This window comes from Sorex araneus, chromosome X, assembly GCF_027595985.1.
Source record: "Sorex araneus isolate mSorAra2 chromosome X, mSorAra2.pri, whole genome shotgun sequence".
NCBI lineage: Eukaryota > Metazoa > Chordata > Mammalia > Eulipotyphla > Soricidae > Sorex > Sorex araneus.
In genome coordinates, this window is record NC_073313.1 from 221,590,422 (window position 1) to 221,618,270 (window position 27,849).

Below are 27,849 nucleotides of genomic sequence, written 5' to 3' on the forward strand. Positions count from 1 at the left end.
GTTTGGGGGCCACATCTGGCTGTGCTCAAGGCTTATTTCTGGCTCTGCACTGAGGGATCATTCCTAGCGGTGCTCAGGGAATCAAACTTGGGTTGAACCAAATCAGATGGGGTGCTGGGACTCAAACCTGGTTCACCACTTGTAGTTTTTCCTTTTTATTGCCTCTGGAATTGTACCTTTGAAAGGCAGATGGACCTAAGCTAAGGAATAGAATTTGCCGCTAAGCAGCATTGTGTTGTGTAAAAAACACACAACCCGGAGATTCTTCTTGCAGCGATTTATTCAGAGACCTACTCATGCAAACGGAAAAGAGGAGGATCGAGGGACGAGGAGGAACCCCCTAGCTAGGCAGCTTCCCTCCTTATATACCCCTCGCTGCTTGCTTACAACCAAGTGTCTGCAGCTGATAGACTAGTTACAGCTCGTGGCATGACAAGACATCTTGATTCCTTATCAGGTGTTGTCTATGAAGCACGGTGCAATTAACAAGAAACAGGTGTCCACGAAGCACGGTCCCATGGAGGCTCTCCACAGTTCCCCCTTTTTGTTTTAGAACAGCAAGTCTGCTTAGCGACCTCATTCCCCTTGGCCTTACCCGTCATTGGGAGCCCTCTCGCTTGTAGGTCCCTGTCTTAGGTTGGTCCAAGGGTCAGGTGGGGTATAATGCACCCTTTCAAACTCCTCAACTACAGGAGGTCCCCTGCAGTTAAGGGCTCTCAGCTGCATAATACTTTTGCTACATCCAGCTAGACCTGATTGTTCTAAGCGACATTATTGTTTCAGTGTTGCAAGCCAAAAGCTGTGGGGATTGTTGTGCTTCCAGGGCCGTGAATGCTTGTAAATACCACGCCTTTGTAAATAGAAGAAAAAAAAAAAAGCAGTACTATCATTACTTCTCCTTTTGCCTGGTGTCTATAGAAATGCAGCAAGAACAACTACTTACAAGGCGTGGTATTTATACACGCCATAATAAGAAATCTGAAATTCAAGTCACAGGGTCTTGGAAAGTGGAAAATGAAAAACTCCACGAAAAGGTACCTAAAAAAATAATAGCTACAGTTTTCTCCAACTTTTGTAAAATATACTAACCTTCAGATTTAAGAAACTGTGTGAACTTTGAATAGGATTAACAAAAACACACCAGCCAAACTTTATAAAAACTAAGAAAAGAAAAATATTAAAAGCAACAAACGTGTCCTAGAGCAAGGAATTAATTTGAAAGACAGTATTTTTCTCTATAAAAGCCCCAAAGGCCAGAAAGAATTAACACAATATAGTTGAAGTGTTAAAAAAAAACAAATGAAACTGTCAAACCAGTATCCTGTATCCAGAAAAAGATATATGTAAGGAATTTAAAGAGAATGTTTTTTAAACATCAGATGAAGCAAAACCAATGCTATTTGTTATTACTAGATCTGCCCCAGACTTTAAATGAATTCTAAATTAAGTTCTCTGAATAGGAAAGTGATAATACAAAAAAGACCCTAAGTGCATAAGGAAAGAAAAAAGAACAGTGAAAAAAATTGGTTCTTTGAGAGTAAAACAAATATCAGAAAATAATCACGAAATATTATACTCACAGGAAGAAATACTTTGTGACTATAATTTAAGTGAATATCTATAAAAGAACTTGGGCAACAATGCTATAAACAAAGGAAGTCCAAAAGATATAATAGAACATAAAATTTCCATACCTGACTTACCTGGAAAATTAACAGATTTAATGGATTCTCCAAAAGTATATAAATGCAATGTGTGTCCTAGAGCAACCATTAAAGAGCTATATGGGGGCATATGAGATAGTACTGGATTACACTTGTCTTGCATGCTGTCATCCCTGGTTTTTGATACCTGGCACCATATATAGTCCCCAAGTACTATAGTTCCTGAATATCAGCAGGTGTGATGCAAAATCAAAAAATATTTTTGAAACTGTATTTTGGCTATATAACTTTAAAACGTTATTTGTATGTCATTTCTTTAAAGCACTATGAATAACTAAAAATCTTTATAATAAAGTGTTCTTGAAATTTATAGTTCTATATCATCCAAAAAAACATAAAGGAAGAAAAGAAAACTCGTTTATCACACACACACACAGACACACAAAATCATCTGACAAACAGGTTCTAATGTATCAAAAGTTTAGCTACATTGTCAAGAGTATGTCAGAGTAAACTTTTTCAACATCTAACTATGGGAACTGGGTCTAACCCAGTGGTAGAGCACCTTGTAGACAAGTAACTGACTTTCCTGGTACAGCAGCAGTTGCTAAGGGCAATCCTGGTGTCACCGGTGTTGCATCACATGACCACCACAGAACTATAACTAAAGTATGTATTTCCTGGCCACTATGGCAACAAAATGTACAAGAACTGCCACCAAGTGTGTAGTTCCTGGCAAGAACTGAAAATAGAATTGTGTGTGCAATCAACTAGAAATGTGATCAAAAGGGTGTGAACCCTGGTGAGCACGATGGTTGACTTTATGAGCTTTACTACCAAATGCATGTGATGCTCAGCCGTCACAACAATAAAGGATTAGGGGGTGCAGAATCTAACTCATATATAGTCTGTACAGAAACTTCCTACAACTAAACTACAACTGATGGATGCACATTATAAATAAGGGAATAGTCAAACAATATTATATGCAAATGTTATTTAAGGGACACAATCATTTACTTAGGTAAAGCAGACTCCAAGTAAATATTGGAGACAGAAAAAGACATTATAGAATAAAGAGTCACATTCATAAGGACTATGTAAATGTGTATGTTTCCATCCAGTGGGCTGCAAAATAAGTGAAACCCAAACTGCCAAATGAAAGGAAATGCATGAAAAATATGAAAACAATTGTCACTGAAGACTTTCTTGCTATGTTCTGCAAATTAAGAGACCACTAATCAAGAAATAAAATAAAATTAGTCAACAGCATCAGCATCCTAACAGGATTTAATTAACATCTGTTGAGAAATTTTCTTAGCAGTAATAAATGAACACAACTGGGCTAAAAATTATTCCATGTATTCAAAAGAATTGAAGTAATAAAAGTTAATTTAAAAATCAAGGACCTATTATCTGTACCACTCAACTTTTTCAAGGGAGTGGAAGAAAAAAATAATTAACCTGACCAGTTTCTGTGTAACCCCTTATTTTCATTTCAAAGAACAGACATCACACATCAAAATCACTGTATCACTGTCTTCCCATTGTACATTGATTTACTGAAGCGGGCACCAGTAATGTCTCTGTTCCTTTCAGCCCTGAGATTTTAGCAGCCTCTCCTTACTCATCTTTCCCAACGATTGGATGCTCTTTCAGGTCAGGGGAATGAGACCTCTCATTACTCTTTTCGGCATATCGAATACACCACAGGTAGCTTGCCAGGCTCTGCCTATGCAAGCGGGTTACTCTCGGTAGCTTGCTGGGCTCTGCAAATATATGACTCTGATTTGTTGCCTACTATCTAAACTCCATCAAATATAATGTGGTAATTATGGAAAATGGGTGAGAAGTGTCTTATAATGTGTCTGGAAAACGGCCTGGAGCATGGTGGTAGTTTGGTAGTGGAGGTCGGCTACTGGGGCTGGGTCCCTTGGGGCGGGGAGGGTTCTCACGGGTCCCCCTCTGGGGCGCCCTGAGTGAAAATAGCCTGGTGCAGGGTCCGGTGGCATGGCTATGGAAGCCTCATTTTATACTCCTGTCTGGGAGGAGCAGCCGTTGAGATTTTTAATGATGACTATTTTGATATGTGCAGAGCACTTGACTGCACATATCAAAATAGTCATCATTAAAAAACATAAATTGCAGATTAGTAGTCTTGATAAAAAATCCTCAATAATGTCGTAGGGAATATATTATAATAGTATGTTAACCACATCATTGCAGATGCATTGCAGGGCTGTAAGGATAGTTCAGTATATGAAAAATCAATTTATTGAATACACCACATTAATAAAATGTGATCCTTTCTGTAGATGTAGAAAGCATTTCCCAAAATTCAGAACTCTTTTATGATTTTTTTAAAAAGCCCTTAGCAACTGGGGAATGAATAAATTTTACTATAGTAAAGGTCATATAACAACTCCACCACAACTTATGGTGGGGAGTGGGCAGGAAACCTTTCTTTTATGATCAAGGACAAGACAAGGATGTCCACTTTCACTGCTGTTATTCAACATAGTGACGGAAGTCTTGGCCACACATTATTGTAAGAAAAAGAAGCTAAAGGGATTCTAATCTTGTTGAAGAAGTCAAATGAGGACCTAAGAGATGGTCCATTAGGTAGAGCTCTTGCCTAGCATGTGATATCTAGATTTAATCCCCTGCTCCACACCACATTCCCTCAAGCATCAGTAAGAGTTACCTCTGAGCCTAGTACCAGGAGAAAGCCCTAAGCACCAGTGGGTCTGTCTCAAAAACAGAAAAAAGTCAAACTTTCATTGTTCATAAGTAATATGATACTGTGCATGGAGAAATTAAATTGTGCACACACAGACATACACACACACACAACATTAAATCTATACAGTAAAGGATCAGACCACAAAATCAGTGCAGAAAAGTCAGCTGCATTCTAATATGTAAACAACAATGCAAAAGAGTGTCAAGAAATGAATGAAATTGGTGACCAACTTATTTAGTGAAAATATTACCACTATTGTAAACAATTTTTAAAATACAGATTAATGGAAACACATTTCTTGTTCGTGAATTGGAAGATCAAAATTACTGCGACCATTCTACCCAAAGTGACTCAGATTCAGTGTATCCTCATGAAAGTCCTATGATATTCTACAAGGACATAGAACAAATACATCTATTAATTTATGGAACCATTGAATTCGTAGAATAACCAAAGCAACATTGGGTAAAGGGATGGGAGTAATCGCAGTCTTTGACTTTAGAGTACTGAACAGTTATTTCAACAAAAACTACATGGTACTAATAAAGACAGGTGATTGCATCAGTGGAATTGAGCGCTCAGAGGTAAATCCTGAATTTAAAAAATAAAGGGAAAAAGAAAAAGACATTTCATATGATCTTACATATGTAAACTGTATAAAAAAATTAAAGGTAACAAATTCTGAGCTCTAGCAAGCAGAATGGTGACCTATTCAGCACAGGATGGTGAGTGAAAAGGGGACCTACTGAGGATGGTGAAGTTTTATTGAAACTGGTGGTAGGAACTGTAGCAATGCAAGTATGAAAACAAAAATGGAAATGTTTTCAAATCCTGTTATCACAATAGACATAATTGAAGAAAAAATCAATAACGAAATAAAATGGAAGCTTGGAAAACAGAAGTTTCAAGACCTTGGAAATGAAATATCACATTTGTGTTTCTAAGAAAGATTTTTCAGAGCTGGAGATCAGTAGAGCCATGGCTTTGCATATGTAAAGCATGGGGCTTGATCCTGGCCGCACAAACAAATAAAACAGATAAATTTTCAAAGGAAAAACCATTATAGGCAGTGAACTGTATAAAAATGTACAATATCCACATTTGTACGTACATTTGGAAGGAAGAAAAGGAAAAGGCATGAGTAATCAAAGCTCCTACCTCAAGTACCTAGAAAACAAAGTACCAAAAATTAACAAAGCAGAAAGAATAAAAGAAAGATACAAGGAAACAGTTAAAACAGAAAGAATCAATAAAACTCAGGGACTATTTCTTCTTAAAGACTGTAAAAATAATATATATATTTTTTTATTTTGGAGTCACACCTGGAGGTTCTAAGGAATTACTCCCGGTGGGCTCAGAGGATCATTTGAGATACTGCTGATTGAACCTGGGTCTGCTGCATGCAGGCAAGTACCCTACCCACTGTAGACTATCACTGGCTCCAAAAGTTACACATTTTTTTTTTAAACTGAGCAATAAAAGAAAAAAGACAGAAGTTACCAGTATCAAGTGTGAAATGGAGACTTCATTGCAGACTCCCCAGATATTTAAATAATAAGTAGTATAAATAATGGCCTATGGAACAAGTTTCATAGGCACAGATGAATTGAATTAATTCCCCAAGAAATAAAAAACATCATAAATCACCCAGTATTAAATAATTCTAGTAACTCTAGAATATTTAATAACATAAAAATGTTTCACAATTGAGAGTTTATTTAAAGTGAAATCTCTAAACTAGATGCTCTAAGTGGAAGAATCTATAAAATGCTTCAAGATAAATTAACGTTATTCTATATAACCTATTCCAAAATACAGAAGTGGAATCTCTCCTCAATTCTTTTGTAAAACCAGTATATCCTTAGAACCCAAGCCAAAAAACACAGTGTAGATCGGGGAAAGAGCATGAAAAATTGCAAAAATTACCCCTCTAATATATAGATGCCAAAGTAACAGTATTAGAAAAATATGATTCCGTAATGTAGAAAAATAATTACACAATAGAATTCACTGGGGTTTATTCTGGAATTTAAGACTTGTTTAATATTCAAAATTTCAACAGTATATTAAACTAAGAGACAAAATAAAAGACACATGATCATATCAATCAGTTTTCAACATACTGAAAATATAATTAGCTGTTTGTTATTAAAGATCCTTAAATGGGGCCAGGAAGTGAATGGCTAAAATGCCTTACTTATAGGCATGAGACGATGTATTTGCTCCTGGTGTCATTGCATACACCAGTGTGTGATCCTACCATCTTCCTTTTTGTGCTTCGAAGCTCTGCTACCTGATCCGCAGTGTACACTTAAGTTCTGGCACATTGCAGCCAGGTATGTGAGTTCACAGCCACCCAGGGTACAACTCCCAGAGCACAGAAAAGAAAATGTGTGAGCACTGGGGCCATATTTTGTAACCAATGGTGAGGACACATAAACTTTATAAATAAAGAAGTGTGACTTCCTGGGAGTGTCTGGACACCATAAGCTGAGGTGGGATCCCTGGAAAGTACCACAAGTGAAAAACTGCAAGCACCACAACAAGGCATTTGTGCAGCCCCCAGTTATCACCCACCACAACATCAACAGGGAAGAAAAGGGCTGAAAACGCCCAGCAACATTGGGAATCAAGGAAAGAAATTTTTCACTTGATTAATAATTTTTAAAATCTGTAGATGGCATTCTACATATTGGTGAGAAGTTGTTTGCTTGCCTCCTAAGACAGAGGACAAAGCAAGGTTTATACTGTAATCACTCTAAATTCTTATTAAAAAGTCAGTAGGGGCTGAAGAGAAAGTTCAGCGGAGAGGGTGTCTGTCTTTCATGTAGCTGACCCAGATTCAAGCCCCAGTAACCCAGATGATCTCCTGAGCACTGCCAAGTGTGGTCCCTGAATGCAGGATAAGGAGTAAGCCCTGAGAATGTGGACTAACAAACAAGAACAAAAACATAAAATGTAACCATGGATGTTCTAGCTAGCTATAGCTATAGGACAATAAAAGAAAAAAAGAACCATATGGATTGTAAAGGAGGAAATAAGTTCCAGGGTCAAAGAGATAATATAGGGGGTAGGACTCTTGCCTTGCATATGACCAACCCAAGTTTGAGACCCCGGACCCTATTTGGTCTCCTGAACGCCACCAGGAGTAATTCCTGAACAGAACAAGGAATCAGCCCATGAGCACCACTGAGTGTGGCCCACAAGCCAAAAGAAAGAAAGAAATAATAAAGAAATAAAATTCTATATGCAAATATAAATTTTTGGTAGGAAGTAGAAAGCAGACTACAAAAAAACCTGTATCTAAAATAGGTAGCTTTATAGAGCTGGTTAGATATTGTACCCCTGAAAAGTTGAAAAAAATAACTTAATAAGTTATTGGGGGGATTGGAGGGCTCCCAAATGGGTTTCTTGGAGACCACTCCCAGTGTTTGTTTCTTGGCCAGCAGGGCCTGATGGTCCCATTCTAAACCCACTGATACTGTGCTGTTCTAGTTCTGTGGTACTGGAGGACCCCAGGACCACCCACAAGAACTGAATGAGCTAGGGTCCTTGCACAGGACCCTATAAAGTTATACCTTTATAACCTCAAAGCTATAATAGCACTGTAGCACTATCATCCCTGTTGTTCATCGATTTGCTCAAGTGGGCACCAGTAATGTCTCCATTGTGACACTTGTTGTTACTGTTTTTGGCATATTGAGTATGCTCCGATAGCTTGCCAGCTCTGCCATGCAGGCACGATACTCTTGGCAGCTTGCCAGGCTCTCTGAGAGGGATGAAGGAATTGAACCCTGCTTTTACTGTGTTTTAAAATTATGCATAATTAACTTCGAACAACCAGGTTTTATTCCATGTATTTTTCAAATCATAAGGCACACCACATAATTTAGTATCTGACCTTTGCATTTTTAAAGAAGTATTCTTTAATGCAACTTTTAAATTCTTTGTTATAAAATATATAGTCCATTGTAATTTTAGTATATGTTTTGAATGTTTTGTTACCTGGGTAGATCACTACATGTATGACTAAAAACTAGTGGACTGAAAAATACAGTAGTGTTAAATAATACAAGCTTTATTTAAAAAGCATAGTTTCAGTTCTGGATTAATCGTTGTATGTAATAAAATTTTAAAATTTGAGATAGAATAATTTCAATCTGATTTTTTTCTTTAGTATGTCTTGATTTCTTAAGGTAACTATGATTTGTTTATGATCTGTTTGTGATTTTTACTAAATGACTTAATTGATTGCTAGGGATGGTATCCAGAGGCTTGAATGTGCGAACCATATACCCTACCACTGAACTACATTCCTGACCCAAAACATGACCTTTTCAAGAATTAATGTTGCAAATTTAGTGTTACCAGAGGTCTTGTAATCAAATAAGGCATTTTTTGTGATTAAATTAATTTAAAGCATTTTTCAAATAACTTTAAAATTTAAAGCAAATGTTTATTACTTGCATTGTGCAGAACTTTAATATTGGTTGGGACATGAGAACAGAAGCATTAGCTGGTGAATTTATAAGATATTTGTGGCAATTTGTAGTGGATATATCATTATTCTGTGAGTTATTTATGAAACCAAATTCCAGTAGTTCACTAACATTTTACAAAAATGCAATTTACTATCACTTAAAATTGTGAGATTAAATAAAAGTTCAGATATTTTATCTCATTGGATTATATAAGATATTACAACTTGATTGATATTTCTCATTTCCACAAAGCCAATAATTAACTGGAATTGAGCAGCAGCTGCCTCATTTAGAGGGAGCAATCTCAGGTTTTCCATAGATACCTGCCAGCCTGCCACCTTACCCTCCAGGTTTAATAAACTTTTCTTACTAGGAAATAAGTGACAAATTGGTGAGAGAAAACTGCAGTTGGCAGGTTAGGAATTACAAATAGTATGATAAAAGAGATGAGAAATTGGACAGCTTCAATGGTTCTTTATTTAATTGTGATAACATTATTAAATGTTATGCATGAATAGGCCGTGAAATATTTTAGTATAGAGGACTTTGTTCAGGATACCCCAGCCCCTGCCCTTGTCAAATACCCCTTTTGAATGTGAGTGTTTCTCTTGATTTCAAAGAACAGTCTGACATGTTTATCTTTAAATGCAAATTTTCTTTGATTTTTGCAAAGGCCGAAGAGATAACTTTAACAATTGGTCAAGCATTTGACCTGGCATACAGGAAATTTCTAGAATCTGGAGGAAAAGATGTTGAAACAAGAAAACAGATTGCAGGCTTACAGAAAAGAGTGAGTAAACTTGGTTTGTTGTTCACATTCATGTGATGTAAGTACAGGGAAACTTGCATATCATCAAACAGATTTAGAAGACCTGCCATTAAATTTTCCCCACACTGATTGGAACTGCTTTCACTGTGTTCCTATAATATTGCGTTCCTGATCCCCTGCGCAGTTTTTAACCATTTTATATTGAATTCCCACAAGAACTTATTGTTCTCATGTGACTTTGCTTCACTTCCTGATGCTTCTCATGGGGATCAGAGCAGCAGAAGCAGCAGATGCTGGGTAAGTGGTTTCCCATGCAGATCAGATTCCTTTGTAATTAAATTACACCCTTCCTCTACTCTTCAGAACCATCATAAGCAAGTTCCACTGTCTTGTGGTTGTACTACAAGATTATGGGTACAGATTAGAAGAGTACAAGAAGAAAATACAGAGATACTAGGAACAAGAATTTTGTACATATACATACAACGTTTTAAATAATATAGATATATTTTATCAATCTAGAATTCTGTTAGTTGCCCAAATTTATCATCATTTCCCCTTACATAAGAGTACATTAAAATTTTAAATAATGTGAACTCCTATGAATGAATGAATATGGAAAATATAATAGGTAGTATTTTCCAAGAATAAATCTCTAAAGGCAATTTAATAATCATTTGATTTTTAGATTCAAGATTTAGAAACAGAAAATGTGGAACTCAAAAACAAAGTGCAAGATTTAGAAAACCAGTTGCGAATAACCCAAGTATCAACTTCTCCTGTAAGTATAACAGAATATGTGCATATTTTTCTTAGAAACAAGAATTCACAAAGCATCTTGTACCATCAGCTCTGCAGTGACTCAAGTAATCAAAATATATTCTGGGGTCATATTTGAAACTTAACATAAATGAAGATAAAAGGTGCTAAATAAGACTAATTTATGAATTAAAATTACCTCAATAACTTAGAGCAAGATTGTTTCTCCATAGCATTCTTTAGTTTGTGCTTTTCTAGAACTTAGCCCTTAGTTAATTCTTTTCTCTTTGTGGAATATTCTTTCTTTAATTCCTATGGATTATTATCTACTGAGGCTAGATTTATGGTATATTTCAGTTTACCCCTGAAGTACTAAACCTCATTATAGAAACTAGACTGTCAGCACAACAAAATTTAGATTCTTGTTACATTACATACGAGGTATATTCTCACTGTGGAATAAGAACAGGAGTGACAAAATTACATTTCATACTTAAAAATGACTGCTAATAACAGCAGGGTGCATGTATGAGTTTATATAAAAATTATTGGCTTTTACTTTGTCATTGATTTAAAATACTTTCCTAGTTTCTTGTATGGTGCCATTTTTCATTATTTGAACTACAGAAATTTTTTAAATTTTGTTTATTTTGCTTTGAAACCACACCCAGTAGTGCTCAGGGCTTGCTTCTAACACTCTGTGCTCCTGTCTCTTCTTGGGAATTAAAATATGCCAGGAATTGAAACAGAATGGGCCTACTGCAACACAAGTACCTTAACCCCTGTACGATATTTCTAGCCCCATATGGGAATTTTTAAAGGATGCTGAAGTTCCAAACATCACTTTTTTTCTCAAGTGTGTATTAAGATCTTTTTCTTTTTGAATCATCTGTGTTAATGTTCCACATTAAAGTTTGCATTATATTTTAAAATTTTAATATATAGCTATGACATGATGGCTGAGAACAGAAACACATGTCATTTGCTGATGTCTAAAAAGTGTGCTGTAGATTCTAATCTGCCAGTTCATTTTGGTTTAATCAATAGACTAATGCAGCAAAATTATATTCATGTTGGAAATATCAAGTTATGCCTTATTGTAACTCATCTTATTTTGTCTGTTTACTACCATAATTGAAGATCTTTGTTATTATTATTTTTTAATATTTGTTTCCCCTATTCCAATCAGCAGAGCATCAACACAGACTCCTTTTCAACCTTTTGTGCCAAATGAAATAACATTCTTTTTTTTTTCTTTGCATCACACCCGGCGATGCACAGGTGTTATTCCTGGCTCTGCACTCAGAAATTACTCCTGGCAGTGCTCAGGGGACAATACGGGATACTGGGAATCAAACCCGGGTCAGCCAAGTGCAAGGCAAATGCCTACTCGCTGTGCTATTGCTCCAGCCCCGGAAATAACAGTCTTATATGTTCTATTGGAAGTCTAACTATAAAGCATTTTGTAAAACGTATTATTATCTAACGATAAATAAAAGGCAGGTTACATTTTTAAGCACTCAGCTAAGATTATTAGTTGTTCATGAAATTTACTGTAAATGGAAAGTAGTTTTCTATTTATTTTTTATTTTTAAAATGAATCACCATGAGATATAGTTACAGACTTACAAACTTTTGTGCTTACGTTTCAGTCATACAATGATCGAGTACCCATCCCTCCACCAGTGCCCATTCTCCACCACCAATGATCCCAGTATCCCTCCCACCACCCCCACCCCATCCCCCCACCTCCCCACCCCGCCTTTGTGGCAGGGCATTCTCTTTTCCTCTCTCTCTCCGTTTGGGTGTTGTGGTTTGCAGTATAGGTATTGAGTGTCATCGTGTTCCATCTATAGCTTACTTCTTTATTCAATGGTAGTATTTACAAGTAAAATGCAATATTTGTTAGCATGTGGCTACAAACCCAAAACTTGTTCATTGCACATTTTCTTTTTCAAAAGAGAGAGCTTGGTGGAGTTGCATCAAGCAGAAAGATCTGAAAAATGTGCATTAAACAGCATTTTTAAAAGTTTATTGAAAATGGACAGTCTGTTCAGCCTTACACTTGTCAGAGATCAACTGTGGCTTTTGATTTCTTTCGAGATTTATTTATGGGTCTCTGAAGCAAGACCAGTAGAAGAACTTACATGATGATGCTGGAGTTGGTTTATGGAGGTGACTGCTGGTGCTTCTGGGAGTATAGGGAAGTGGAGGGAGGTAACCCATCTCAACTCCGAGAAAGCTTGGAGATTTCACTCACAAAACCCACATACCTAAATTTTCAGGAGACGATATCGGCCGCGCGGTATCTTATAGCCTACTTCTCCCTCTGGGAGAACCTGGCAAACTACTGGGAGTTTCCTGCCCACATGGGAGAGCCTGGCAAGGTCCCCATGGTGTATTTATATGCCAAAACCAGTAGTAAACTGGGTTTCATTCCTCTGACCCTGAAAGAGCCTCTAATATGGCATCTTGGAAGGACGAGTAAAGAGAGGCTTCTAAAATCTCAGGGCTTGGACAAATGGAGATGTTACTGAGACCGCTCAAGATATTCGACGATCAACGGGATGATGATGATGATGATGATGATATCTCGGTAGGCTGGAGTGATAGCACAGAGGGTAGGGTGTTTGCCTTGCACACAGCTGACCCTGGCTCGATTCCTGTGTCCCTCTCAAAGAGCCTTGCAAGCTGCCGAGAGTATCGTGCCCGCACGGCAGAGCCTGGCAAGCTACCCATGGTGTATTTGATATGCCAAAAACAGCAACAAGTCTCACAATGGAGACATTACTGGTGCCCACTCGAGCAAAATGATGAGAAACAGTATGACAGTGATATCTCGGTGAGGTCCCTCCCATGATGGTGGAGTCTGGCCAGGGGCATGGTGTGATTTTGTATTGTGGGAGCAAGCAGCTGCCAGGAGCTGCTTGGGCAGGCATCAGGCAGACCCACGCCCCTCCAGTTTAGCCTGATCTATTCAGCCTTGCATGAGTACAAGATTAACTGCAACTTTTGATCTCTTTATGTATATATATATATATGTATATATGTATATATATATGTGTGTGTATATATATATTTAATGATTAATCATGAGATACAGATACAGTTATAGACTTATAAACTTTCATGATTATATTTCACTCATACAATGATCGAGTACCCATCTCTCCACCAGTGTCCATTCTCCACCATCAATGTTCTCAGTATCCCTCCCACCACCCCCACCAACTCCCCCTACACCCATTTCTGTTTGATCTCTTTCATGATATACTTGTGAGTCTCTGAAGCAAGGCTGATAAATGAGCTTGTATAGCTGAGCTAGAGGTGGTTCACGGGTGTGGATCCCACATACCTAACTTTTGGACCTTAAATTTCTCGGGAAAATTGGTCCCTAGATGTTGGGGTCTGGTCAGAGGCCCAGTGGCAATTTTGGAATCAGGAAGTCTGAAGGCACCATCAGGCTGCTGATATACTCATTCCGCAGGTACAGGTTGACCTGTTGGTGGCTCTGTACCCCTGCATAATCTTAATTTTTCAGTTTATTTATACTACTGTGCAGTAAATTACTATAACATTAAATGTAGACCCATTTATTTCAGATATGTTAAAATGAGTTCTAATATTTCTTAGATATGTTTTTGAGAGTTGTCTTGGAGATGCAGGTCCCATACGCAATTCTTATTCAGAAAGGCCATTGGCTTAATGCAAGAGAACAAGGATGCAATGCTGCAAGTTGATAAGTACCTGGTACACCCCAGCAAGGCCAGGTACCTCAAGGCCACTATGGGCAGTTCTTGGGGGCCTCAGTGTACAATGTACAATGTATTTGTGGTAGCAGGAATCTGTTTAGGGTTGACTGCATGTAAACCATGCACCTTAACCCATGTATCATCTTTCTAGCGCCTAATAGTAGATATAAATTAATATAATTAAATGATATAAAATTATTTTGAAATAAATGTTCTAATCCTATAATTACTCCAAACTTAAAAAAAATGATTTCAAGTTTCTGTTGTTTTATTTTTACTTTGTTTTGGTGGGGACATACCCGGTGGTGCTCAAGGCTTACTGTGCACAGGAATCACTCTTAGCAGTGTCTGGAAGACAATGTGGGGGGCCAGGGATTGAATCCAAGTTGATTTCATGCAAGAAAAGCCACTATACTATCACTCTGACCCCTTCAAATTTCAATGGTTTTTAAAAAATGAAGATTAGAAATATTTAAGAAATAAATTTAAAATAAAAAACTTATTGTTTAATAGTTTATAATGGGTCTGCAGTAAAACAAATTTTCATTAAAATAGAAATTTTGGCATGTCTTCTTAGGTATTTTATATATTTTGGCACATGAGTTCTATATATTAGCCTTATATCTAAACATATTATAAAATATTTGCTTTTATTTACTAGAGTGTACTTTTATTTTAGACTTTTCCCATACCAAAAAATAAAACTTAGATTGATTTAGTTCCACTTATTCATTTTTATTTATTTTTTGTTTTGTTTGCTACTATACTGAAATAATTGAAGACACCAATGAAGTTCATGTCCTGAATAGTTTTGCCTTTGTTTTTCTCTGCATTTTATGTATTTAAATCTAATATTAAATAAGTGGATCAACATGGAAAGTATCATGCTAAGTGAAATGAGCCAGAAAGAGAGGGACATACATAGAAAGATTGCATTCATCTGTGGAATATAGAACAACAGAGTAAGAGACTAATACCAAGAATAGTAGTATATAATACCAGGAGGTTGGCTCCATAGCTTGGAAGCTGGCCTCACACTCTGGGGGAAAGTCATCCCAGATAGAGAGGGGAACACCAAGTAATATGTGATTGGAGATCCTGCGCGGGAAGGGAGATGCGTGCGGAAAGTAGACTAGAGGAACAGATTGACCACTCAATACCCTTATTTGGAACCACAGCACCCAAAAGGAAAGAGAGATATCAAATTGGAATGCCCCGCTACAGAGGCAGGGTGGGGTGGGGGGGATGGGACTGGGGTGGCGGGAGGGATACTGGGTTCATGGGTGGTGGAGAATGGACACTGGTGGAGGGATGGGCTCTTAAGCATTGCATGAGGGAAAAACAAGCACAAAAATGTGTGAATCTGTAACTGTACCCTCACTGTGACTCACTAATTAAAAAATAAATTTTAAAAATCTAATATTAAAACTTTAATCCTTTATGTATTTAAATCTAATATTGAAAAGTTTGAATCAACTTTTTTGTAGGGTTTGAGATACAGTTCCAATTTCAATTTTATTATACTTCAGGTCACATGCTTAAATGGCGTTAATTTTTATTGTTTGATGCACAGTTTTTCTCACCTCACCACCAACGAAGCAGCCAAGACTCCCCACCAATGACTTCCAGCCTACCCCACCCCTACCCCTCAGCCCTCTCCCTACCTTCTCTGATATTCTCAGTTCTGTCATCTACTCAAAATTTGTTACTATTTGATACCTGTTTCTCTATATCCCACAAATGAGTAAGACCATCTGGTATTTGTTCTCCCACTGATTTTTTTTTAAATTTTTATTTTATTGAATCACCGTGACAAAAGTTAGAAAGTTTTCAGGTTTAAGTCTCAGTCACATAATGATCAACCCCCCATCCCTTCACCAGTGCACATGTTCCACCACCAAGAACCCCCTCCCACACCCATCCGCCCACCTGAGTGGCTAATGACCTTCACTTTATTCTCTCTATACTTTGAATACATTCAATATTTCAACAGAGAACTCACTATTATTATTTGGAATTTTCCCCTAACAATCAAACCTGCTGAAAAGGCATCATTTGATAATTTCTTTTCCATTGCTGAGAATGAAGAATATATGAGCTCGCATGGTTTTGGATTTCTGTTATTTTAGCTCAGTTCACAGTCTAGATGCATTTCTATAAGAAGCGGCTGGGTGCCAAAATGGGTTAGTAGACCTCCCGGATCATAGTCTTTAAGGAGCAGAGGGTCCATGTCATGCACGGCTGCTCCGATCTCATCTGGGCGAAGAGCGTGCCGGTAACACCCCCATCTCATGATCTCTTGCGCACCACGTTACTACAAGCTCATACCTCTGGGTTGTGAGTTCTAGAAGATGGCGGAAGCCATGTGGGCATTGCTGCCACCGCTGCCACAGTTGCTATCTCCCCCACAGAGAGGGTTGAGAGAGAAAATCCTTCCCCCTCCCCAGGCGGCATGGGGTTGTAGCTCAGTTCACAGTCTAGATGCATTTCTATAAGGATCCGAGGGGCACAGCACGGCCCTCTGCTCCTTAAAGACTATGATTCAGGAGGTCTACTCACCCATTTTGGCACCCCGCGGCTCCTTATAGAAATGCATCTAGACTGTGAACTGAGCTACAACCCCATGCCGCCTGGGGAGGGGGAAGGATTTTCTCTCTCAACACTTTCTTTCTACAGGGGAGATAGCAACTGAGGCAGTGGCGGCAGCAATGCCCACGTGGCGTCCGCCATCTTCTAGAACTCACAACCCAGAGGTATGAGCTTGCAGTGACGTGGCGCGCAAGAGATCATGGGATGGGGGTGTTACCGGCACGCTCTCCGCCCAGATGAGATCCGGAGTAGCCATGCATGACATGGACCCTCTGCTCCTTAAAGACTATGATCCGGGAGGCCAACTGATTTATTTCACCTGACATGATACTCTCTAGTTCTCTAGTTTCATCCATGTTGCAGTGAACAACGTGATTTCCTCTTCTCCCACAGGTGCATAGTATTCCATTGTGTATATGTACTACATTTTTTGATCCAGTCGTTTGTGATAGACTGTTGAGTTATTTCAATATTCAGACTATATACTAAGTGCTAGAATGAATATAGACGTGCATATTTCTTTCCATATTAATGTTTTTGTGTTTGGTAAAGTACATATCAAGAATGAGATTGCTAATGGGTAGGGAGGCTCTTGTCTTACTTTTATAAAGAAATCTCTGCACTGATTTCCACAGAGGCTGAAGCAGATGACTTCCCCACCAACATTAAATGAGGGTTTCCTTTTCACCACATCCCTGCCAACGCCGGTTGTTTCTGGTGTTTGCAGTGTTTGCTATTGACTGATCAAATTCCCTTTTTTTGAATGTGACTCTACATTTTTGAAGTGGCTTTTCTAACACTATCCAACCCTTTTTTTCATAGATTAATTGCCATTGACAGATAACACATATATGAGGGCTAATTTTGGAGGGTCTTAATGCTATTCTATTGGTGTGACAGTCTGTCTTCATTACAGTGTCACTGTTTTGATTACTATAGCTTTGCAGTATAATTTAAAACCAGGGAAAGAAAAGCTCCCATCTTCTCTTTTTTCCCTTAGAATATCTTTGGACTATGGTGAGTAATATGATTGCAAAGATTTTTAGTAGAGTCCCTGAAAGGTGTCACTAAAATTTTGATGGAAATTGCATTTAATCTGTACCGAGTTTTGGATAGGATAGTTATACATATGTATGACATCATTTATGTAATATTATAAGGTGTATGGCTTTTCATTCTCATATTTGCAAAGTTTATACATTTAATCCAGTTGTGAACATTTATGGCAGCTTTATTATTGAACTTTTAATGTGGCCATGTGATAGTCTAGAGCCCTTTATTTTAGCAAAGTAGGAATTTTAGCTAGGAAGAAAATTGGGTGAAGAAAATTTTTACTGACAATTTAATATTTGAATTGAGTTCAAAATGACAAAAAAGTCAAATGAAAGGACTGAAAGAATGACGAGGTCTTTTTCATTAGAACATAATGACAAATAGCCACAAAACTTGCAGATGACATGAGAGAGAGAGAGGGAGAAAGAACTAATATCTAGATTTTACAGGGCTTTGCAGGACATAATAAAGGTGTTTGACTTGTTTGTTAAATTGCCCTAAGAAAAGAGCAAGAGAAAATAGGAGTAAGGCCTTGGGCAACACAGACCCAGCTCTGTCTCTGACACTGCCATTTCCCCTGAGCATTACAGGGTACAGCCTCCCAAACACTGAGAGCTTGGCCCCAGAATTCCTCTGCAATGCAGGGTGAGCAGCACCTCATCCTTGGACCTTCACCTTGAACTACCATCCCTATTGACCAAGAATCTGACAGAGCTTTGGAGTGTACCCATTCCCCATCCCTCTACCCCCCTCCCCCGAGCACCCCTGCCATTAAAACTACAATGAGAAATCACTCAGATGTTTTCACAGAAGATTTTTAGTCCTCTGTCTACTGTAGGTACCTTGAGCTGCAATGTAACCAAAGAGTTGTTCTAAAAAATGGAGTAAGAGGCTATTTCAGTAACCTAGGAAAGGGATAAATTAGATTTGTCTAGAATTTTACAAATTGAGATGGTGTTACAGAACTTGATACTGGATACCTTTTAGAAGTAAAATTTTTCAGCATTTGCTGAATTAGCAATAACTTGAAGAATAACTGTCAGGGATATTCTATACTAGTTTTTCCTAAGTATCTAGTGATGGTGCCATTTTTCTGAAACAAACATGATTTGGGCAAGGTAAGTAATAAAAAACTATTTTAGGGGCTTTAAAAATTTTTTTGTGTATTGACAGTCAATCTTAAATGTTTAGAAAACTGTTAGATGCACGTGTCAGAGATTTAAGAATGTCTGTACTCACAATATATGGTACTTGAATGAAGAAAATTAGCTTTTTTGTACATAATTTGGACTTCTATTTATTTTTTGGGTCAATGCATTCAGTTTAAATTTCCCTAGCCTGAGTTTATGGAATAAAAAAAAACAAAGTAAAAGATTATTCTTTTAGCTCAGTATTGAGATACATTACAAAACTCAAGAAAATAAAGTCCTTAATACTATTTTAAATTTTTTTCAGTTAAAGCTAATTTATTATATGCATAATGATTTTTTTATTTTATCATATATAAATTGACATGCTATTGCTTTTTACTTGTTCAGAGAAAAAAAGAATGCTTACATGTCTCCTAAATACCACTTCTGTTTCTATCATGACTTTCTTTTATGGCAAGGAAATAGCCTTATATAGTATCCATATTACATATCTCCACCAATCTCAACCACACTGAATTATGGAAATCTTTTCATTGGTTTTAGAAACAGGGTCCTTATTTTATTCAGTCATTTAGATACACGAAGAAATTTCCGTTACTTGACTGTGTTGTTTGCTTTTTACTGTGTTCTAGTGGTTTGGCAATAGATTAGAGGTTGGGTTTTCCACCATTTGGTACTAATTATCTAGGAACAATCTGATTTCCATTTATTACATTCACATGGCAGTACTGCCTGTATTTATATCAGAAAAAGGGTTTATTCTGCACTCCTAGCCTTATGAATGCCTCCAGAAGATTGTTCCATATAAAATGTGGCATAGAAAAAAATCAAATTGTTCCTCTTGATTCTTATGTCTGGATGCCTATATTTCACTTTTCTGGCTATAAAACTATCAAACAAAATCAGGCCATTTCCAAGAAGTTAAGTAAATAAAATTGTATCCAAAGAAATACTGGACTTTTCTATTGCTGAGTGAAATAAATGTCCCACTTTCGATTAACCAAGTGTTGCTGGAAAAAATTTCCTTCTTTACATAAACAACTGTGTTACCGCTGATTAGACTCAATAGGACAATTACACTTAAAATGTGTATTTCATTGTGGATAAGCAAAACTTCCTATTTATCTTCCTCAAATGTTTTCTCAACTACTATTGAAGTCATGATAGGCAAGACCAGATTGTGAAAACTCAATTACACAGCAAACTAAATGTGAATCTTTAAACAAAGGTATACATTTTAAGTATGTTCATTGATTTGAGGACATTTGTGCTTGTCCCCAAAAGATTATTGGTCCATAGTTCCACTTTCATAAATGTTACATGGATGAAAATGATTATAAATTTATAAAAATATGACTAATGAGATGGAATATAGATTTTCATTCCATTTGTGACCAGGACTATCAGAGTAAGTAATTTAATCATTCCTCATTTATTTTTCTTTCCTTTGGTACACTAAGACAATTATATCTTTTAACTTGCAGCATTTTTTTTTTATTGAACCACCATGAAATACAGTTACAAAGCTTTCATGATTAAGTTTCAGTAATACAATGATTGAACACCCATCCCTCCAGAAGTGTGAATTTTCCACCACCAATGTCCCAGTATCCCTCCCGTGACCCCCACCCCATCCCACCCCCCGCCTCTATGGCAGACACCTTCCTTCTTTCTCTCTCTCCTTTTGGGCCATGGTTAACTTGCAGTACTCTTGTAAGAACACATAACAGGTCTTACAACCAACATAAATTCACTGTCCATCTAGAAGTCTGAACAAAGCAAGTATATGGTACTATAAATTCTAAGCTTCATACGAGTTGTTTTACATTTAGAAAATAGTGTTAAGATACATATATCTTTCCCCTCACATTTCTCTAAGTAAATGACTTTAAATAAAACTATTTTACTTCATTAAATATTCTTAAAAATATTTCAGATAATGGGGACTGGAGCGATAGCACATCAGCTAGGGCGTTTGCCTTGCATGTGGCCGATCAGGATTTGATTCCCAGCATCCATATGGTCCCCTGAGCACCACCAGGAGTAATTTCTGAGTGCAGAGCCAGGAGCAATCCCTGAGCATTGCCGGGTGTGACCCAAAAGACAAAAAAATATATATATTTCAGATAATGAATTAGTAATAGTCAGCAAAACAATGTAGAAAGATCTTCTAAGACATTTATATGACCCATATAGTTTCATATATTTTAGTACTACGATTCTTACTTTTACTGAAACAATGACCAAGAATTCTATCTTCCCTGTTTTGCTTCCCAGCACAACATGGTCCCAGGAACAACTCCCAAACTAGAACAAGCCTTGAGCATCTTGGGTGTGACATCTTAGGGTGTGACTCAAGAAACAAAATATGAATTCATATATACATTTTTTAAGGACAGCTTCCAAAAATTCTTTTATCCTTAATTTTCTTTCCGATAGGTTTCCCCATCTTTAATATTATTGATAATCCAACAATCTTTAACTAGACTACACATTTAAAAGCAATCTACACATTTAAAATGTTTTACTTTAAATTTTCTATGAAACTCTACTCTTTTAATAATTATGATGTGTTAAATTTTAATCTTACGGTTGTTTTACATTTTTGGTCATTGTAGATTTGTGTTATCCAAACTAATAGCATAAAACAAAAGGTTCGTGTTCTAATATTTCTCTATGTATTACCTGAGAACTATTTAACCCATCTTATTGGGGAGGAGGGTGATGACGCCCACATGTGCTCAGGATTTACTAATGATTCTGAGCTCCAGGACTACACCTAGTGGTCCTCTGACTACTATATGTAGTACTGAGGGATTGAACCAGTGTCGGCACTATGCAATACAAGCACCCACTGGACTGTCTCTCTAGCTCCAGAACTTTAATAGCATTTGTTTTTGTTTGTTTCAGTGCATATAATATCTGTTGATAAGTTTCACACACATCCTTTACAATATTATTCTTTTTTTGTCAGTATTTTATTGAAATTTTCACCATGGTATTAAACCACTATTTACTTAAATGTACAAAACTGTAACAGTGACTCTTAAATATGGGTACCCTCTATTGGTGGGTCTAATAACCTCGCAGTTTCTACACAAATTTCTACACATAGATTTTAATCAGAATTGCTCATTCATCTTAGGACAGATTCTGTGCACCTTCTTTAAAACCAAAGAACTTGCAGGAATGAGCATAACGGAGTAAATAATGGTGGCACATGTTTTTCCAGGAAAGTTAACAATGCCAGTTTTAAGTCATCTATCAAGTTGCTGATAGAGATCTGAAAACTATCAGATTATTTTCATCTAGAATATGTATGTAAATAAATAAATATCTTCAAATAGGTAAAAGTAACAGATTTCAAATGAGTTTTTTGATCCATTTAGATCTCCACGTTTAGAGACAGTGCTCATAATATTTTATATATGCCCGCCTAATAGCTTTTCAGTGTTAACATGTTTTTATTCTCAATAGGTCTTTTAGTTTGGTGCAGAATAAGGCAGTGCTGAAATTTAGCTCTATATTTAAACATGCTGAGCTTAGATTTTACTCTTAGAAGGAATTGAATGTACCAGTAGTTCCTTGAATTGAATTTCTAACTGCTCTATTTCAAACTCAACTGTTGCCAGAGCCCTGGCTGTGACATAAATGTAAGAAATAGACGTAGAGTGGCAACAATAAGTTGGAGAGCACTCTCTCATTTTACAAAGTATAGTGGATACTCAATATCAGCAATTGTAGTTACACAAATTTGCAGACCACTTTCTAGATATTCTAAGTTTACAAGCAAAATAAATAAATAAACAAAGCTCTTTGTGTATTACTGACTGACAACCAAATGACTCATCATTTTTTAAAAGACCAGTGTAACCCAAACAAAAAGATGCATTACACCAGCCGGGCTACTGATAACTGATAAGATATCTGTGATCCAGTAAGATATTACTCGAGTTCCAAATTCTGCATACCATAACTATTGACAGATATCTCTACCTTATCATTTCAAATATAAAAATTCCTCTTAATTGAAGCATTTAAATCCTTGATTATGTTTAAATTGTATACACTCTTTGAATCAGTTTACCACTCAGAGGAAACAGAAAATAAAAATTCCATGAAAAAATACAAAGAATTTTAAGTTAGATGAATTTGACGTTCAAGTTTTGAGCCATTTGATAAATACTTTTTGTTCAATACAAGTTATGAAACAATGCAGAGGAATCTGATTTATGTGATAATCTGATGATACCAAGAACAACTGCTTCTTGTTGCCTTATGTATTTTTCAAAGTACAAATACTCATATCATTTTGCATTTCAAGCTAAAAATTGCTGTAATGTTAATAAAAAAGAATGCCTTAACCAACAATTTGTTAGCGATTTGTTACATATCCAATATGTGTTTATCTCTAACAAGCTGATGGTAGCAGAACAGAATTCTATATGTGATCTTTACAGTCTAGTCTTAGCCATAGAGCTCTTGTGGGCAAGTTTCCTGGAGAGCTGCTGGCCACCCTACAGCAGTTGGTACTTAGCAGGGAAGAGATGCAGTCAGAAAAACAAGCCCCTCAGCTCCCATACTGGCAGTGGTCAGAAGCATATCTGCACTCCTCACTGCTGGCGGCCCTGATGCCAAGCGCCCTCTGATTTCTCTGCTGAGACCACATTATCCGGCGGACTACAGTGATACAAACTTTGTTCCAAGATCATTCCACACCTTATACATTTCTATCCCAGGCAGTTTTCTCTTTACCTATCCAGGACTGACCCCTACAATGCTGTCTTGCTCTACACACCAATCCCTCCCTCCCTCCCCTGGACCAAAAGTTTGTGAAAAATACCCAGTGGGCTTCTTTTGTTCAGGCTTTCCACTGGAGTAAAACAAAGCCCTGCTTCTGCATTGTTCCCTTTGACCTTTGTCCTTAGCCATTTCCTGGGGGAGAATGGGGCATTGATAGAACCAGCAGCTTCATTCTGGACTGTTGCTTATACAGTCACAGGAAGTGAGTGCTTTCAGTTTAGTAAGTGTTGCTTTCGGTTTAGCTTGATGTTTTGACAGCTTTTGCATCTTACAGTTTAAATCTCCATAGTTCAGCTCTTGATAGTTCTCCATGCTATCTTGGAAATAGCTCCTAAAATCATATAGCGACTGATAATTCACACCCATTACAATGGACTACTTGCTTGTGTTTATTCATTCTCTCTCCCTACCCTAAAAGGAACTGCCTTTTGGAACTCTCATCCTATTGAAAAGTGGAAGGATTAGAGTTCTGTTGTTTTAAATGTATGTTCTGCTGCTTGCCTTTTTAATTTACAAAGACTCTGGCCATTAATTTTTTTGTTGGGTATCTTAATTTAGCTGGCTTAGTGTTAATGCTAATACTTTTTAAAGAATGTCTGTTTTGCCCCTTCTCTGTGTTACTGCTGTTGCCATAGTAGGACTGAGGGTTTGGGGTTATCACAGACTCCAGACATTCTCCCACATTTAGTTGTGTTACTCACCTGATATCACACACCTGGTTGTTGTCCTCCCTGGAGGTTGTATGCCTTTTGCTTTAGGTGTTTACATTGATGCTCATCTGTGTTCACACTCCAGGCATCAGGGATCACAGAGAGCAGAGAACTGACAGGGTCAATCAGCAAAGATACAACATGCAGAGGCATTAGAACTTGAACCTGAGACTTTATTTCTATAAGACAGAGTCTCTATTAAAGGGGCCTCAAAAATCTCCAGACTTCACTCATTTTCTTCTCTTCTTCAGTCTTAATGAATGCAGTATTTCATTTTACTATCAAAATATTAAAATATTTCAATGAAATGTGATTAAATTAAATGATGCAGAGACTAAGGACTCTTACAAAGAGAAAAATAGGCACTATTATATTTAACTTGAGAAAAGTCAATTAGAAATAATGTATCATTTCACTTCCTGCTGTTTCATTTTGCAAATGAACTTTCACTTATACTTTTCTCTTTCCTCCTTGTCTTCTCCTTAGTATATTTTTCTGTCATTTCCTTACAGCTGCTGCACAAAATGTCTGATCATGAGCAACATGGGTTTCAGAGATGTTCATCCTCTTTCTGGCAGAGTAGTAATGGTTCATCTTCCTGTGTAAACATTTCTTCCATTACTGTCACTCCTGTCAACCCGCCTGATTCCAGACTATCACTGGGACTGATAATACCACCACCTTCTAAATGGGGCCTTCCCAAGCCAATCAGTGGGAACAGCATTCCAAGACCTCATGTAATTTGCTAAAAAGAAAAATATTTTTATTATCCCACTTCCTTTTTTTTTCATTCTTCTGAAATGTTCCATTTCTATAGTAATGGAAACATCAGGTATGTCTTCAATCTGTGCCATATGACCTGGATCCTTTCTGTATGGTGATACTGTACAAACGCACAGAACGATGAAATAGGATAGGTACTTCAAAGGATCCATCAAGCATGCAATTGAAAAATGAGGTTATCCGTGCTACTGGGAAAAAGGATTTCCATAAAGTTCAGAGTGAAAGAACAAATATTGATTAGGAGTTGAAGAGAGAATGAAGCTAATTTAGCTTTGATATGAAAAGAGAAAGAGCTTGAGTGGCTAGGAGAATAAGGAAGGAGAGAAGATACGTAGGTCGCTTTGTTTGTCCTTATTCAACTACAGAACTTTACTGACTTGAGAATGGGGAAAGGAAGCCAGGGAAAATGGTAGCATGGGTGATTTAGGACGACAGTTTCCGCTAGTAGAAGTAAAGTGCTGACAGATAAAGTTGCCCCCAAAAATATATTTTTGGGATATATTTATGGCCAATAAGGTAAATAGATTGCTAATAATTAAAATCATAGAAATTCTCCCACATGAAAAATAAATTGTGTTAAATCCATAGCAAATCTGTCACACTTTCTACAAAATGTCTTATTTTTCTTCATGATCTTTACCCTATATGAATAAAAAATAAATGTTTGCTGGGAACTTTAATTTTAATATGAATCACTCCAAGCAACCTCTATTGATATTCCTTTACAGAAATGGAATTTGGGGAGCTGAGAGGTAGTACAGGAGTTAAGGTTGTGCCCCAGCATCGCCCAGAGGGAATTCTCTTTCCTTCTATCTTTATATGATTATCCCTCAGTCTACATAGTGATGAGTGTTTTTTTTCTCACGCTATGCATTGGCCCTGTACATCCCCAAGGACCTTAGAGTGAACAGAGTAACCCCGTCACCGTGTGAGGATGGAGTGGCACCAAATCCATTGGTGCTAATACTGAGCCACTGGGCATGGTTGGCCAAGAATTGCAGGAAGTGACTTCCAGGCCTCCTGAGCACTGCTTAGGAAGCCTCCATCCTCCAAAGTAATTTTTTTCCTCTTATTTTTCCTCATCAAACAATTCATTTTCTTTTTTATTGCATAATTGCTCCTCAGTCATACAAAGTGATGATGAGTGTTTCATTCTTAAATTATTATGCCTTGGCCCAAATTGGTCTGGATCAGGATTTCTGAGTTTCTTGCACTCATTATTCTTCTACACCCTAGAAATTTTTATGTAACCTCATGCATACAAATAAAAAATGTACTGATATTCATCATGAGATAATATTTTAAGACATTTTTAAAAGAAATACATGTGACCCCAGGGCCACCAATTTAAGTACAAGGGGTAGAGGAATTAGCTGACCTTTAGTATACTAGCATACAATCCCTTGAGCACCATGAGGAGTGAGCCCTGTGTGACTCCAAAACAAAACAAAACCAAAAAAAAAAGGGAAACAAAAAATGCTGTGATTCCCCTATATGGAAGTTAAAACCTACAGTGTAAAAACATAGATAGATTCTAGATAACTTAATAATTTCGAAGATATAATTTATGATTGCTAATTTATTTCATAAGGCAGATATTATTATTAAAAACTATTTCAGAAAAAAGATTAAAAATAAAATATTCTACTTTAAAATCATTAGTTACTTTTCAGTGTTATCTTTAATGGCTGTATAATCTATGTTCATTTTTTGTTTAGAATTTCATCTTTATAGAATAAACTGCTGAAATTATATTTTTATATAGTTTCTAAGCTGTCTTTAAATCTATGATGCAATGGAAATCATTTTTAAGTGTACAGAGAATTCAATAATCTTTTAAAATATCTCTAGAATAATATTGTTCCCATTTTTAACATCATATTTGAGAACTTTTTTTGCAGAAATAACCTTGTCAGCAAGCTTTGGCATAGTTGAATCATATGAAATCCTAATACTTAACTATTTTAGCCTACAAAATTGTGTTTTTGTGATTGGCCTAAATTTACTATTGTTATATATATATATATATGATGACAGTGATACAGTGATATATATATATATTTAACACATAAGCATTAATACTTAGCATGCTTATATGATCAAAAATATTTAGCATATATGTACGCTATATGCTAAGTATTCATTCGTGTAGAACATGTCTTCATGAAATGCTTCCCTAACTGATAATTATTTTTATTGCAGGCAGGCAGTATGACCCCGAAGTCACCTTCTACCGACATATTTGATATGATTCCATTTTCTCCAACATCACACCCATCTTCACTACCCACCCGCAATGGCACACAGCCTCCTCCTGTACCTAGTAGATCTACTGAAATTAGTAAGCTCTCTAAACAACTCTAAACAAATATTTTTATTTATATTAAAAATAATATAATTTTGTTGTATTTTTATACCATTTAAATGTCAAGTAACTTTATATGTTAATATCCTCACTAAAATCTTTAATTACTGAACTGCTATGTGTCTATATGTCAAATTCAGTTAATTATATTTTACTTTATAGTTCAGAGTTGATTGCAAAATGTTATTTGATTTTGAAACTCTTTTATTAAAAGTGATTTTTACATT

The 27,849-nt window shown here is 36.7% G+C and overlaps 1 protein-coding gene across 6 annotated transcripts in view; it reads left to right on the plus strand.

Annotated features, from left to right (window-relative positions):
• The window catches only part of GULP1 (GULP PTB domain containing engulfment adaptor 1), a 294,404-nt gene that overhangs the window by 257,531 nt on the left and 9,024 nt on the right, over window positions 1–27,849 (plus strand). Inside the window, exons 8-12 of one of the 6 annotated variants that reach the window (XM_055123120.1) lie at window positions 9,562–9,678; window positions 9,874–9,954; window positions 10,346–10,438; window positions 24,987–25,211; window positions 27,460–27,598. In XM_055123120.1, the coding sequence (XP_054979095.1) occupies window positions 9,562–9,678; window positions 9,874–9,954; window positions 10,346–10,438; window positions 24,987–25,211; window positions 27,460–27,598 (655 nt within the window). The remainder of the gene's footprint in view (window positions 1–9,561; window positions 9,679–9,873; window positions 9,955–10,345; window positions 10,439–24,986; window positions 25,212–27,459; window positions 27,599–27,849) is intronic. The other 5 variants (XM_055123121.1, XM_055123123.1, XM_055123124.1 and 2 more) reach the window with 5 other exon arrangements.